Source organism: Oncorhynchus mykiss, chromosome 6, assembly GCF_057628025.1.
Source record: "Oncorhynchus mykiss isolate SJ-2025 chromosome 6, ASM5762802v1, whole genome shotgun sequence".
Taxonomy (NCBI): Eukaryota; Metazoa; Chordata; class Actinopteri; order Salmoniformes; family Salmonidae; genus Oncorhynchus; species Oncorhynchus mykiss.
Window position 1 is genome coordinate 37,960,959 of NC_143027.1, and position 14,696 is coordinate 37,975,654.

The window sequence follows — 14,696 nt, forward strand, 5'->3', positions numbered from 1 at the left end:
AGCTAAATAGAAAAGGTATTAAGATAAATTACTGAAAAATGGTTGATAAGCACGCTCACTGTACTCCCTTCTCTGTAAAGTCATACCATCAAAGCACAATAAAGGAACTATACCATCTTATTTTTGGTCGAGCTACGATGTAGGACACAAGAGACACACAACAATAACATTTCTGCCCTCTGTGCACAGGGAGGGAGGGAGGGAGGGAGAGAGAGAGAGAGAGAGAGAGAGAGAGAGAGAGAGAGAGAGAGAGAGAGAGAGAGAGAGAGAGAGAGAGAGAGAGAGAGAGAGAGAGAGAGAGAGAGAGAGAGAGAGAGAGAGAGAGAGAGAGAGAGAGAGAGAGAGAGAGAGAGAGAGAGAGAGAGAGAGAGAGAGTGAGAGAATTCCTAAGGAGATGTCTTTATTCTATCTGGATAAACTAGCATAAAGCAATGACCTAAATACACCCATCACACTGTTGGCAGTGTGAAGCCACCCGGGCTGACTGGAGGGTGTTGAGGTCTGGAGAAAGAGAGATAGAGTGAGAGAGAGGGGAAGTGAGAGAAAGAGAGGAAGTGAGAAAGAGGGAGAGTGACAAAGAGTGTGTTGAGAGAAAGAGAGGAAAGAGGTTGCTCTGGGCTGCTGGGGGTGGGCGGTTGGATCTGCCTGTGTGGAAAGCCACTAGCTCCAATGAGGCAGTGTGGTGAAGCATGACTAAAGTGCAGGGCTGTTAAACGGTATGTCACGTCTCCTGATGTCTGCATCCCTGTGGAGTGTGGACACGTGCGGGCAGATGGGCCAACAGGGGGAATTAATTCCAGGACATGCACCACAGAAAGCTCATCAATTCACACCTACGGGCCAGGCTGCGCTGTGCTGGGCCCACAACCAGCCCATCCTCTGACCTACCTAACTACCTATCTACTACTGTTTCAGGACAAAAACAGTGTGTTTAACTCTGAACACTGGATGTTGGTTGTGTTTTAGAATGACCTGCTTGAGTTGGGGTGTTTCTCAATATGCATACTACCGTGCTCCACACTCTAATGCTCCAAGTGCATTCTCAGAGGACGTTCTCTTGAGTATGTCCTTGTGAGGACGAGAAGGTGGAGAACGCATTAAACATCACATTTGAGAAGCACTCACACTCCCCGACTGTATTACCTCACGCAGCATCTCCCCATTCACTGAACTTTCATCCAGCCAGGACAATGGCAACAATAGAGACTAAACAAGATATACACAAAGCAAACGTTTTACTTCTAGCTATATGTGAATCGTAATAATGTAGGTAACAGGCAGAAAATGACCTTAAACCAATGTCATCCAAGGTAGATGTCAATTATTCGTGGGTAGCTAGCTAACTATTCATTGTGGCTATCTTGCTAGCTAACAGTAGTAAAAAAGAGAAGAAAAGAAGGGGGATACCTAGTCAGTTGTACAACTGAATGCATCTTCAGCATTTAACCCAACCCCTCTGAATCAGTGAGGCGTGGGGGGCTGCCATAATCAACATCCACATTTCAGGCACCAAGGGAACAGATTTTGTTTACCTTGTCAGCTCGGGAATTTGATCCAGCAACCTTTTGGTTACTGACCCAACGCTCTAACCACTAGGCTGCCCTAGCTAGCCAGTTAGCTCTATTGACTTACAGTACCTTGGGCTTGCGACCTACGAACACCACAGTGGGTATTGTAGGTAGGTAACATGCCAAAATGTACGTATCAAGATAAAATATTGTAGTCGGGCAACATATGAGATATGAATAGGCAACATTTCATTCTGAAGTTGGAGTGTATTTTCTCTCGCTTCAGGACAAATAATGGCAAACATTGATTTCAAGAAAATTTGCGTCATTTCTTACGTGGTTGCATTATATTTCTTTGCATACTTTTCATTAAAGCGTGTATCGATGCATGCTTCAAAATATGTACAAACGGAGTACACATTTGAGAAGTACCCTCCGTGCTCCATTTTGCATACTTTGATTTGGACAAATACTCTGACCCTCCCATGCTCCAATTTGTGTGCTCGGAGCACGGTAGTATGCATTTTGAGAAACACCCTTGGTGTTAGTTGTGTGTGTTGGTTGTGTATAATTGGCAGTTGTTTGAGTTAGATAGTTGTGTAAGTGTGTTTGCATTTTAGTTGTGTATTAGCGGTAGATGTTTGACTTAGATGGTCGTTTGTTTGTGTGTGTGTGTGTGCATTTTAGTTGTGCATTAGCGCTAGTTGTTTGTTCTCTCTGATGATCACAGCCTGATGGAGCTAGCCCGGGCTCTGGGTGTTTGTTTGTGCCTACAGTACAGCAAGCGCTTGTTGAATCTGGGTGCCACTCCTGCAGGCACCACGGCATTGGCCACCAATTAGCAGCAGCATTGTGAAAGAAGTGAAAAAATGGCTCAATTAGAATCGTTTTTCCTACTCAAAAACTAATTGCTTTCAATAAGTCTGAACTTAAGTGGAAAAAGATACAAAGACGCCCGAAGCCAGAAGAGGGACTCCCCCACTATCTAATATTTTGCTTACTCAGTCTTCAAAATCTCTCACATCATCTATAGCTGCATACATTCTATCTATTCTAGCTATGGCTATGGCTGAAAGTGCCAATTAATTTTCAGTGGCATAGCACATACTCCTAAACCAAACGCGGTATAATTTACAGTACCAGTCAAAAGTTTGGACACACCTACTCATTCAAGGGTTTTACCTTATTTTGACTATTTTCTACGTTGTAGTGAAGACATCAAAACTATGAAATAACACATATTGAATCATGTAGTAACCAAAAAAGTGTTAAACAAATCAAACCACCCTTTGCCTTGATGACAGCTTTGCACACTCTTGGCATTCTCTCAACCAGCTTCACCTGGAACGCTTTTCCAACGGTCTTGAAGGAGTTCCCACATACGCTGAGCATTTGTTGGATGCTTTTCCTTCCCTTTGCACATCCAACTCATCCCAAACCATCTCAATTGGGTTGAGGTTGGGTGATTGTGGAGGCCAGGTCATCTGATGCAGCACTCCATCACTCTCCTTCTTGGTCAAATAGCCTTACACAGCCTGGAGGTGTGTTGGGTCCTGTTGAAAAACAAATGATAGGGGGACTAAGTGCAAACCAGATGGATGGGATGGCGTATCGCTGCAGAATGCTGTGGTAGCCATGCTGGTTGAGTGTGCCTTGAATTCGAAATAAATCACTGACAGTGTCACCAGCAAAGCACTCCTACACATCACACCTCCTCCTCCATGCTTCACGGCGGGAACCACACATGCAGAGATCATACATTCACCTACATCTCACAAAGACACGGCGATAGGAACCAAAAATCTCTAATTCAGACTCATCAGACCAAAGGAAGAATGAAGTTGGAAGGGATGGCTGCCGTTTTACGGGCTCCTAACCAACTGTGCTATTTTGTTAATTTTTTTTGTGATATTTATTTTGTACATGATGTTGCTGCTACAATCTCTTATGATCGGAAATAACTTCTGTACATCAGAACAGCGATTACTCACCTCGAACTGGATAAAGATTTGTTTCTGTAATGAGTCAGACACAAAGGATATAGTGCTTTCTCGGGAACGGGCCCAAATCCCTGTCATTTGCGTGTAGAAAAGACAGAGAAAAAGGGAGCAGAGGTCAGGCTGCCTTCTGAGAAATCGTTGCCGAGTGAGTAAACCTCCACTACCATACGTTCCATTGGCCAACATGCAATCATTGGAAAACAAAATGGATGACATACAATCAAGACAATCCGACCAACGGGACAATAAAAACTGAAATACAGTGGGGAGAACAAGTATTTGATACACTGCCGATTTTGCAGGTTTTCCTACTTACAAAGCATGTAGAGGTCTGTAATTTTTATCATAGGTACACTTCAACTGTGAGAGACAGAATCTGAAACAAAAATGCAGAAAATCACATTGTATGATTTTTAAGTAATTACTACTACAACTGCTCTGATGCTCATCGGATGTGGCAGGGCTTGAAAACTATTATGGACTACAAAGGGAAACCAAGCCGTGAGCTGCCCAGTGACGCGAGCCTTCCAGATGAGCTAAATGCCTGTTATGCTCGCTTCGAGGCAAGCAACACCAAAGCATGCATGAAAACACCAGCTGTTCCGGACGACTGCATGACAATGCTCTCAGTAGCCGAGCTAAACAGGTCAACATTCACAAAGCCGTGGGGCCAGACGGATTACCAGGATGTGTCCTCAAAGCATGTGTGGACCAACTGGCAAGTGTCTTTACTGACATGTTCGACTTCTCCCTGGATGAGTCTGTAATACCTACACGTTTCAAACAGACCACTATAGTCCATGTGCCCAATGAAGCGAAGGTAAACCTGCTTCAATGATTACCGACCCGCAGCACTCACGCCGGTAGCCATGAAGTGCTTTGAAAGGCAGGTCAAAGCTCACATCAATAGCATCATCCCGGATACCCTAGACCAACTCCAATTCGCATACCGCCCCAACAGATCCACATATGACGCAATCTCAATCGCACTCCACACTGCCCTTTCCCACCTGGACAAAAGGAACACCTATGTGAGAATGCTGTTCATTGACTACAGCTCAGATTTCAACACCATAGTGCCAATGGAGCTCATCAATAAATGAAGGACCCTGGGACTAAACACCTCCCTCTGCAACTGGATCCTGGACTTCCTGACGGGCCGCCCTCAGGTGGTAAGGGAAGCCAACAACACGTCTGCCACGCTGATCCTCAACACTGGGGCCCCTCAGGGGTGCGTGCTTAGTCCCTTCTGTACTACCTGTTCACACAATACTGAGTGGCCAAACACGTCTCCAACACCTTCATTAAACTTGCTGACCACACAACAGTGGTAGGCCTGATCACCGAAAATGACGAGACAGCCTATAGAGACCTGGCAGTGTGGTGCCAGGACAACAACCTCTCCCTCAATGTGAGCAAGACAAAGGAGATGATCATGGTCTTCAGGAAAACGCAGGCCGAACAGGACCCCATTCTCATCGACGGGTTGTAGTGGAGGGCACAACAACATCTTTCCCCCTCAGGAGACTGAGAAGATTTTGCATGTGTCCCCAAATCCTCAAAAAGTTATACAGCTGCATCATCGATAGCATCCTGACCGGTTGCATATGGCAACTGTTCTGCATCTGACCGGCCCAGTACATCACTGGGGCTAAGCATCCTGCCATCCAGGACCTAGAGTGACAAGAAAAAGTAAGTGAACCCTTTGGAATTACCTGGATTTCAGCATAAATTTGTCATGAAATTTGATCTGATCTTCATCTTAGTCATAACAATAGACAAACACAGTGTGTTTAAACTAAGAACACAAATTATTGTATTTTTATTGACTATATTGAATACATAATTTAAACATTCACAGTGTAGGTTGGAAAAAGTATGTGAACCCCTAGGCTAATGACTTTTCCAAAAACTAATTGTCAGGAGTCAGGAGACAGCTAACCTGGAGAACAATCAATGAGACGAGATTGGAGATGTTGATTAGAGCTGCCCTGCCATATAAAACAACACACAAAATTGGAGTTTGTTATTCACAAGAAGCATTGCCTGATGTGAACCATGCCTCGAACAAAAGAGATCTCAGAAGAAGAATTGTTGACTTGCATTAAGCTGGAAATTGTCTATAAATGGAAAACGTTCAGCACTGTTGCTACTCTCCCTAGGAGTGGCTGTCCTGCAAAGATGACTGAAATGGACCCCACGGAAGGACCCCACGGAAGAAGCCACTGCTGTCCAAATAAAACATTGCTGTACGCCTGAAGTTTTCAAAAGAGCACCTGGATGTTCCACAGCACTTCTGGCAAAATATTCTGTGGACAGATTAAACTATAGTTGAGATGTTTGGAAGGAACACACAACACTATGTGTGTGAAAAAAAAGGCACAGCACACCAACATCAAAACCTCATCCCAACTGTAAAGTATGGTGGAGGGAGCCTCATGGTTTGGAGCTGCTTTGCTGCCTCAGGGCCTGGACAGCTTGCTATCATCGACGGAAAAATGAATTCCCAAGTTCAAGACATTTTGCAGGAGAATGTTAGGCTGTCTGCCAATTGAAGCTCAATAGAAGTTTGGTGATGCAACAGGACAACAACCCAAAACACAGACATAAATCAACAACAGAATGACTTCAACAGAAGAAAATACGCCTTCTGGAGTGGCCCAATCAGAGTCCTAACCTCAAACTGATTTAAAATGCTGTGGCATGACCTTGAGAGCGGTTCATACCAGATATCCTAAGAATATTGCTGAACTGAAACAGTTTTGTAAAGATGAATGGTCAAAAATTCCTCCTGGACGTTGTGCAGGAGGAGAGTCAACCAGTTATTAACAAGGGTTCACATACTTTTTCCACTCCACACTGTGAATGTTTACATGGTGTGTTCAATAAGACATGAAAACGTATAATTGTTTGTGTGTTATTAGTATCAGCAGACTGTGTTTGTTTTATTTTATGACCAATTTATGCAGAAATCCAGGTAATTCCAAAGGGTTCACATACTTTTTCTTGCCAGTGTATATACTAGGTGGTGTCAGAGGAAAGCCCAACAATTGTCAAAGATTCCAGTCACCCAAGTTATAGACTGTTCCCTGTGTGGTAGTGGTACCGGAGCACCAAGTCTAGGACCAAAAGGCTCCTTAACAGCTTCTACCCCTAAGCCATAAGACTGCTGAACAATTCATCAAATGGCCACCCAGACTATTTACATTGACAACCCCCCCCCCCCCCCATTTGTTTTTACACTGCTGCTACTCACTGTTTATGATCTATGCATATTTACAAATGACCTCGACTAACCTGTAACCCCGCACATTGACTCGGTACCGGTACCCCCTGTATATAGCCTCATTACTGTTATTTTATTGTGTTTATTGTATTTTTATTATTTTTTACTTTACTTTATTTGTTAAATATTTTGTTAACTCTTTCTTGAACTGCATTGTTGGTTAGGGGCATGTAAGTAAGCATTTCACGGTAAGGTCTACGACCTGTTGTATTCGGCACATGTGACAAATACAGTTTGACTTGACACATTTCCACCGGTCTAATGTTCATTGTTCATGTTTCTTGGCCCAAGCAAGTCTCTTCTTCTTATTGGTGTCCTTTAGTAGTGGTTTCTTTGCAGCAATTTGTCCATGAAGGCCTGATTCACACAGTCTCCTCTGAACAGTTGATGTTGAGATGTGTCTGTGACTTGAAATCTGTGAAGCATTTATTTGGGCTGCAACTTCTGAGGCTGGTAACTCTAATAAATGTATCTTCTGCAGCAGAGGTAACTCTGGGTCTTCCTTTCATGTGGCAGTCCTCATGAGAGACAGTTTCATCATATGGTTTATGTGACTGCACTTGAAGAAACGTTCAAAGTTCTCGAAATGTTCCACATTGACTGACCTTCATGTAGTAAAGTAATGATGGACAGTCATTTCTCTTTGCTTATTTGAGCTGTTCTTGCCATAATATGGTCTTTTACCAAATTGGGCTATCTTCTGAATACAATCCCTACCTTGTCACAAATTGGCTCAAGCGCATTAAGAAGGAAAGAAATTCCACAAATTAACTTTTAACAAGGCACACCTGTTAATTGAAATGCATTTCAGGTGACTACATCATGAAGCTGGTTGAGAGAATGCCAAGCGTGTGCAAAGCTGTCATCAAGGCAAATGGCGGCTACTTTGAAGAATCTCAAATCTCAAATATATTTGGATTTGTTTAACACTTTTCTGGTGAGTACATGATTCATATGTGTTATTTCATAGTTTTGATGTCTTCACTATTATTTTACAATGCAGAAAATAGTTTTAAAAAATAAAGAAAAACCCTGGAATGAGTAGTAAGGCGTGTTCAAGCGTTTCACTGGTACTGTCCATTGCTGGCCACTCATCATCAGACAAGGAGTATACACAGTGTGAAATCTTCTGTTTAGCTGCGGTGCACAGAGTAGAAAACTCACTTGTTTTGGTGCTTTGAGCCCTGCAGATGTGCATGGTACTGTGCCACAGAGTTGAGTGTGACACTGCAGACTTCACAGGTATAGCTACGTTTCAGACCTGGAATTAAAAACACACAAACACAGATACACTCGATTAATGAACATATATAAACATATTTCTCAAATGCTCTTTTGTTTTTAGCGGGATTTAGACAGGTGTCATGTATTAGCTAACTACTTGTTTCATTTGAAAGACTGCACATGAACACAAATATTGAAATGCATAAACGTGGCGCGCGCCATACATAAGCATGTTTCCTGTTAACAAATCAGACCTGTCCTAAAACTGTGCACGCGTGAACAATCATTATGACTCCGCCTGAATAACGCCCATTATTCTCCTTTTATGTTGACATTAACACCCTTATTTCCTGTATACTTTGGAAGTGTTGGAATTAGGCCTAGGCAGCATCAAACAAAATAGCAATTGCCAAATTGATCAAAATGTCTTTGGTAATTATTGTGGATATTTATATGCTGCACTGCCCGCGAATTAGGGAACATTGTCTACCCTGGGGAAAAAAAATGAAAAATACAGTAGGCCTGTGCACTGAGTATACAAAATATTAGGAACACCTGCTCTTTCCATGACCGACTCATCAGGTGAATCCCGGTGAAAGCTATGATACAATTAGAAAATAACTCCTTATGTTTGTACACTCAATGTATACTTACAGTGGTAGCCTAAAGCACTTCCATGAAAGAGGTACATTTTCTGTTCACCTGTTAAATTCTACTCTATGTTATAAACCTGCACTCCCGTTTGGACGCATACAGCGAAAAACATGAAATTATAATAGCCTATCTAATAGGCACAATTCAATGAAAGATACGCATGATTGTTGTATAGCTACTTCGGGAATGTGAACTCATCATGGCCAGAAAAAAGGTGAGGAATTTATACTGCGATGGTTATGATATTTGTAATAGGTTTATGAATGTAATATGGTCTACTTGAGAGATTTGGCATTACAGTATTCAGATGTAGCCTACAAACGTCAATGGAAAAGATGAACCATCTGTTCTACCATTAAACTGCGCTTCGGATCAGATTGCATAGAGCAAAATACTTGAAATAGCTTATCTTACTATTTACTATCTATTAAAGTGGGCCCAATAAAATGGGAGATGGGACGAATGTTACCCTATCCAAATTTGTTGTAGATTTGTTGTAGAAATTGTCTCTTTCGGGAGTATGAAACCATCACAGCCAGAAAAGGATGAGGAATTTATTCTTCAATGATCATGGAAATGAAATAAATAATAAGATATAGATCCTTTTTTAAAATAAACTTTTACCCCATTTTTCATGATATCTAGTTGGTAGTTACAGTCTTGCCTTACAGACTCAGGAGAGGCGATGGTCGAGAGCCATGCACTGCTTCTTGACACACTGCTCTGTTAACCTAGAAGACAACCAGACCAATGTGTCGGAGGAAACACAGTCCTGCTGGCGACTGAAGTCATGCGTGCACCCGGCCCGCCACAAGGAGTCACTAGAGCGCAATGGGACAAGGAAATCCCGGCCGGCCAAACCCTTCCCTAACCCGGACAATACTGGGCCAATTGTGCGACACCTCATGGGTCTGCCAGTCACATCCGGCTGTGACACCACCTGGGATTGAACCTGGGTCTGTGATGCAGTGCCTTAGACCGCTGCGCCACACAGGAGATGATTATTTCTATTTCATTTTAGAATGCAAAGAATGCAAAGATAAAATAGATAGATTTTCAACCTTCTCACTACTGGCAAATGATTGCATCTTGTTATTATATTAAGCTACCAGTTATTTTGTTATGAATAAGAGTGTCATCATATATTCCCCATTTGCACAAGGCTACTAGGCTACTAACCTTCTTTCAATGCAATACTTCAACCTCTAAAATTTGCGGGAGGATAAGCACTTCTCACGTAAAGTTACCTTTTTATAAACGCCACCTTTTGCTTGAAAACTGGTGCACGCATGTTTTGGGGCATATTTTGTGCGTGCGCAATGTTTATAAATGAGGCACTTGGTCAGCATGCTTTCACAGTGCTGTCAATCAAAATATTAGAGAGCTAGACGGGATGATATCAGACTAACTAGCAGCTTCTATTTCCTCTACACTAGAGGTTCCCAAGCTTTTTCACTTGGGGCCCCCTTCCAGCATTGGGGAACATGTGATATTTGAGTGGCTAAAATATTACAACAATTAACAATATCTATGGACATAAGAAAGAAAAAAAGCGTTAGCTGACAAATAGCTCACTAAGGTATGCAAGGACTAACATGACAAGAGGAACTGATGACGCACTAAATTGCATTCCTTTGGAATTCTACTATTACAACTTTCAGGAGTAAGTTTAAAGCCGGACTGAGTTCCTTAAAAAGTGTGCCTCACTGTTTGGGAACTACTGCTCTATACAGCTGTCTGTTGGAGACACTAGAAATGCATCTCAAATGCCACCCTTTTCCTAACATACTGCCCTATGGTCAAAAGCAGTGCACTAAACAGGGAATAGGGTGCCATTGGAGATGCAACCTAGGGTCAGTGCTCAGTGCTTGTCAAGCTACGCCTGATCGACTTCACAAATGACTGTTCCTGGTGTGGGAGAAGTGGAAAGAATCAATTAAAGACATGCCCACACTGAAATGTCACACATTTAGTATTGATCACAATTAAATTACATTGAAATTATAACATCCATTACTGAGGTTTTTGATGATGGACACACCTTAGCTCTAATTAGACAGAGCTCTGCTTTGAGTGATATGTAAGCTGTTGATTGTATTTTGTTATTACGCACCATTGCTTTGGGTGTAAAACCCGAGGCTAACTAGCTCACTCCAAGATTCAACTAAGATCTGAATGAGACGATCACTTTATTTCTCGCCCCTTTTGATGTCTTCGGCGACAGTGGATCACCAAATCAGCAACTAACAGAGTGACAAACCATTTCTCCGTGGATACATCCCAAATGGTATCATATTCCCTACATAGTTATATAGCACTATAAAGGGAATTGGGTGCCATTTGGGACACATCCTATGTCTGTCTGTCTGATACAGTTGTTCAGCTGGTGCCCTGCTGTGACAGTGTAATGGCTGTCATGTTAAAACTAACGACACAGTGGCATGACAAATAGCCCAATCGCTTGCAACCTCTCTCCGAATTGAGTGCAATGGTTTGGAGGGCAAGAAAGGCCAAGGTAAGGATAAATGTCCACACTAATGTCCCGTCCTTGAATCTAATTATCCAGTCTCGCCTCCGACCTAAGGTCATATCCCCCACGTTGATGAGCTCTTAGAGAGAGAGAGCGAGAGAAAGAGAGAGAAAAAGAGAGAGAGGGAGGGAGAGAGAGAGAGAGAGAGAGAGATGGCTCCCAGATTGTCTCAATATGAGGTTATGTCAGACTGAACAAAAGGTCGGCAGCAGAAACAAAGTACCCAGATTATTTCTAACATCATCCAGTACTGTACATAGATGACACTGATGTTAAGTGCTTGTTGACTTTTATCCCTGTCATAGCTAGATGGAAAAAACGCTGTTCTGATCCCATTTTAATAAAGTTCAGACAGACTGAGATGGGAGACAAGAATCTCTCTCTCTTTCTCTTTGTCTATTGCTCTCTCTCTTTCTCTCTCTCTCTCTCTGCAATTTCTCCATCTGTTGTCAGCCCCTCAGTAACCATGTGTCAGTGCGAAGACTGCCTTGCCTAAATTTAAATTTTGCAAGAGAGAGAGAGAGAGAGAGAGAAAGAGAGATAGATGCTCCCCTGACACTCTCATGATTCTGACATTAAAGCGCTGCAGTGAGCGGCAGGGCTGTCGCTCGGGCTCGGCACCGCGTAGCCTTTTGACAGGCCACATCTCAAACGCTTTTTTGAAAAGGTGAAAGAATGTGCTGCAGCCCCGGCATCCATCAAGGCAATACAACCTGCAGCACCTCCCGTGGCGCCCGCCCTGCATGAGCAATGGAGCACCAGTCTACAGCTGCTGGAGCGCTGTGCCTCTGCTGCTGCTGCTGCATTCACTCTCATCACTCTCATCTGTAAACAGCCCATCTACCTACCTCATCCCCATACTGGTATCTATTTATTTTGCTCCTTTGCACCCCAGTATCTCTACCTGCATATTAATCTTCTGCCGATCTACCTTTTCAGTGTTTAATTGCTATATTGTAATTACTTCGCCACCATGGCCTATTTCCTTAACTTACCTCATTTGCACTCACTGTATATAGACTTTTTGTTTTCTTTTGTTCTACTGTATTATTGACTGTATGTTTTGTTTATTCCATGTGTAACTCTGTGTTGTTGTATGTGTCGAATTGCTACGCTTTATATTGGCCAGGTCGCAGTTGCAAATGAGAAGTTGTTCTCAACTAGCCTACCTGGTTAAATAAAGGTGAAATAAATAAAATATATATATTTTAAAAATCCTTCCTTCATTCAGGTTCCTCTGCTCTTTGGTGAGTCATGAGAGAGCCACTTATTTCTGTTAAACTTGATATTGACCTTCCTAAAATGACAATAGAGTAACAGGAGTAGAAGAGCCAATTGAAAATGTTGCGCCAATTGAAAATCTTCAGCTAAATCTCACACATAGATCTTGGTTTCAACATCTAGGACACCTATTGAAGAGGATTCGTCCAGAGCCAATACAGTCAGATAACTACATGTCAGACACCTAGAAGATGTCACCATATCCATACAGTATACTGTTTCACAGTTAGTTTACAGTAGATTAAATTCAGTGTCGTGATCACTTCTGCCATGTTGTCCGGTTCATCTCTCCCCTTCCCTAGTGTATTTCTAATGGTAATATCTTATGTAAATGCTCAATTGAGTCACTCTACTTCCTATTCCAGCCACAGCTTACATTGTCTTAATGGCTAATTGAGAGATATTGTCCCGGCAACCAGAGAGAGTGATTGATCAACAGCGTGATCATCTGCGTGGATTGTTCATGAACATAGAAAGGTGGTGAGGGTCCACGCTTCATGCTAAATTAACCACGAGCCATCTGCCCCACTCAGATGGTGCATCTCGTGCTCAGTGACAGCTACAGTACAGCTCTGACTGCAGCAAAGCACCCGAGAGCTGAAACAGCATATGCTTCCTCTGAAATATAAAAAAGGCAAGGGACACCGCTTAGATCACGCCAAATGGCCCAATAGTGCAAAACTACAGTCAGCTTCTTGGCTGTATCATATTTAATGGGTTTATAAAACTGAACTCGTAATGAAAAACATCCCTCACTTGTGTGATCGCAAGAAACCTGAAGAAACCTCAAACTAGTAGGCAAGGATTGTATTAATGGATAAGGAAATGCTGAGAACAAAATATGTTCTGGGTTATATATACAATTAAAACTGAAAGCCTGCAACAAAAAAATGCCGTACCACCGACGTATTCCAACAAACATGTCTTCAACAGGGAAATTCCAAATGATGTGCATAAAGCCTGCCGTGTAAACACCCTGTTGCTCTAAAAAAATCCACCATCTATCTAATTCACCCATCTTTAAACAATCCAAAGTGTTGAAATAAAATCCTTGTTAAAAGCAATTTCGTTCAGTGAATCATGTGGCAGATAAGATTGCAATCTCTCAAAAAAACAGTACACCTAAAACGATGGGAAATAAATTGAGTGTAAATGGGTGTCATTGTTATACTGATGTGTTTGTGTAATCTCCCAGTCTCCCGGTTGTCTGCATATTGATTTGCCTCTCCTCCTCTGCTGAAATATACGATAACTAGAACAAAGAACAGAGCTTCCTTCAACCTGTGCCCTCTTGGAGTCGGAGCTTGACCGTCTCTGTGTAATTTGCCAGTCTCTGAGCCTGCCATTAAGGCAGTAAATGGCAGTAATATATCTATTTTAGGGTCAGGAGGGAGTGGGAATGGAAGCACACAGACAAGAAGAATGGCTTGTGAATTGTGATTGCAGGGCCTCGGGAGGAAGCTGCTGAAGCTGTTAGAGAGGACGTGCCAATTTACATCTCCCGGACACATCCCTCCAATTAACGATGCTGGGATGGAGTCCAGAGAAACACAATTTGTCTTCTAGCCATGGCCTGATTGACAGGACTGGCTAGGGTGCAAATTAAACACTTTGGAGCGATATAGTCATATTCAGTGATGCAATCATATCTAGGGCTGAGGCGGTCAAGAAATGTTGTCAGCCGGTGATTGTCAAGCAAATAACTGCCAGTCTCACGGTAATTGACTGTTAATTAACATAAACACCTTTAGCCTCTCCTGGCTTCCCACATAGTCTACAAGCCACGAATGCAGACCTTTGGAACATCTATATTTTAAAAAGTATAATAAATCAATTTGATAAAAAAGTATAATAAATCAATTTAATATAGCCTACACCATCATAATAAATCCATTATTTATTTTTGTCTATTTCAGAAGAACAGAATAGCATACATACATACATCTGACATTATGTTAGGCCTTGATCTGGCTATGCCAAATAGCTGTGGGATACACTAGTTCATTTAGCAGACAGGATTTGCTTAGAATTCCATGGCATTATTTTATATTATTTTATAGTATGTCGAATACAATTGAACATAGCTGAATAAAATAGAAAGGATATTTTCTCCAACCGATTTCCGAGAGAGTGTGCACATGTAGCTATTCTGTGTTGAGCGGTTAACAAAGAAGCTGGTCCTCCTATACACTTCATTTAGTTATTTATGCAAC

The 14,696-nt window shown here is 42.2% G+C and overlaps 1 protein-coding gene across 1 annotated transcript in view; it reads right to left on the bottom strand.

Annotated features, from left to right (window-relative positions):
• Positions 1-14,696, bottom strand: part of zmat4a (zinc finger, matrin-type 4a) — a 148,874-nt gene that overhangs the window by 12,273 nt on the left and 121,905 nt on the right. The window contains exon 6 of the mRNA XM_021606382.3: positions 7,959-8,055. Within this exon, the coding sequence (XP_021462057.3) occupies positions 7,959-8,055 (97 nt within the window). The remainder of the gene's footprint in view (positions 1-7,958; positions 8,056-14,696) is intronic.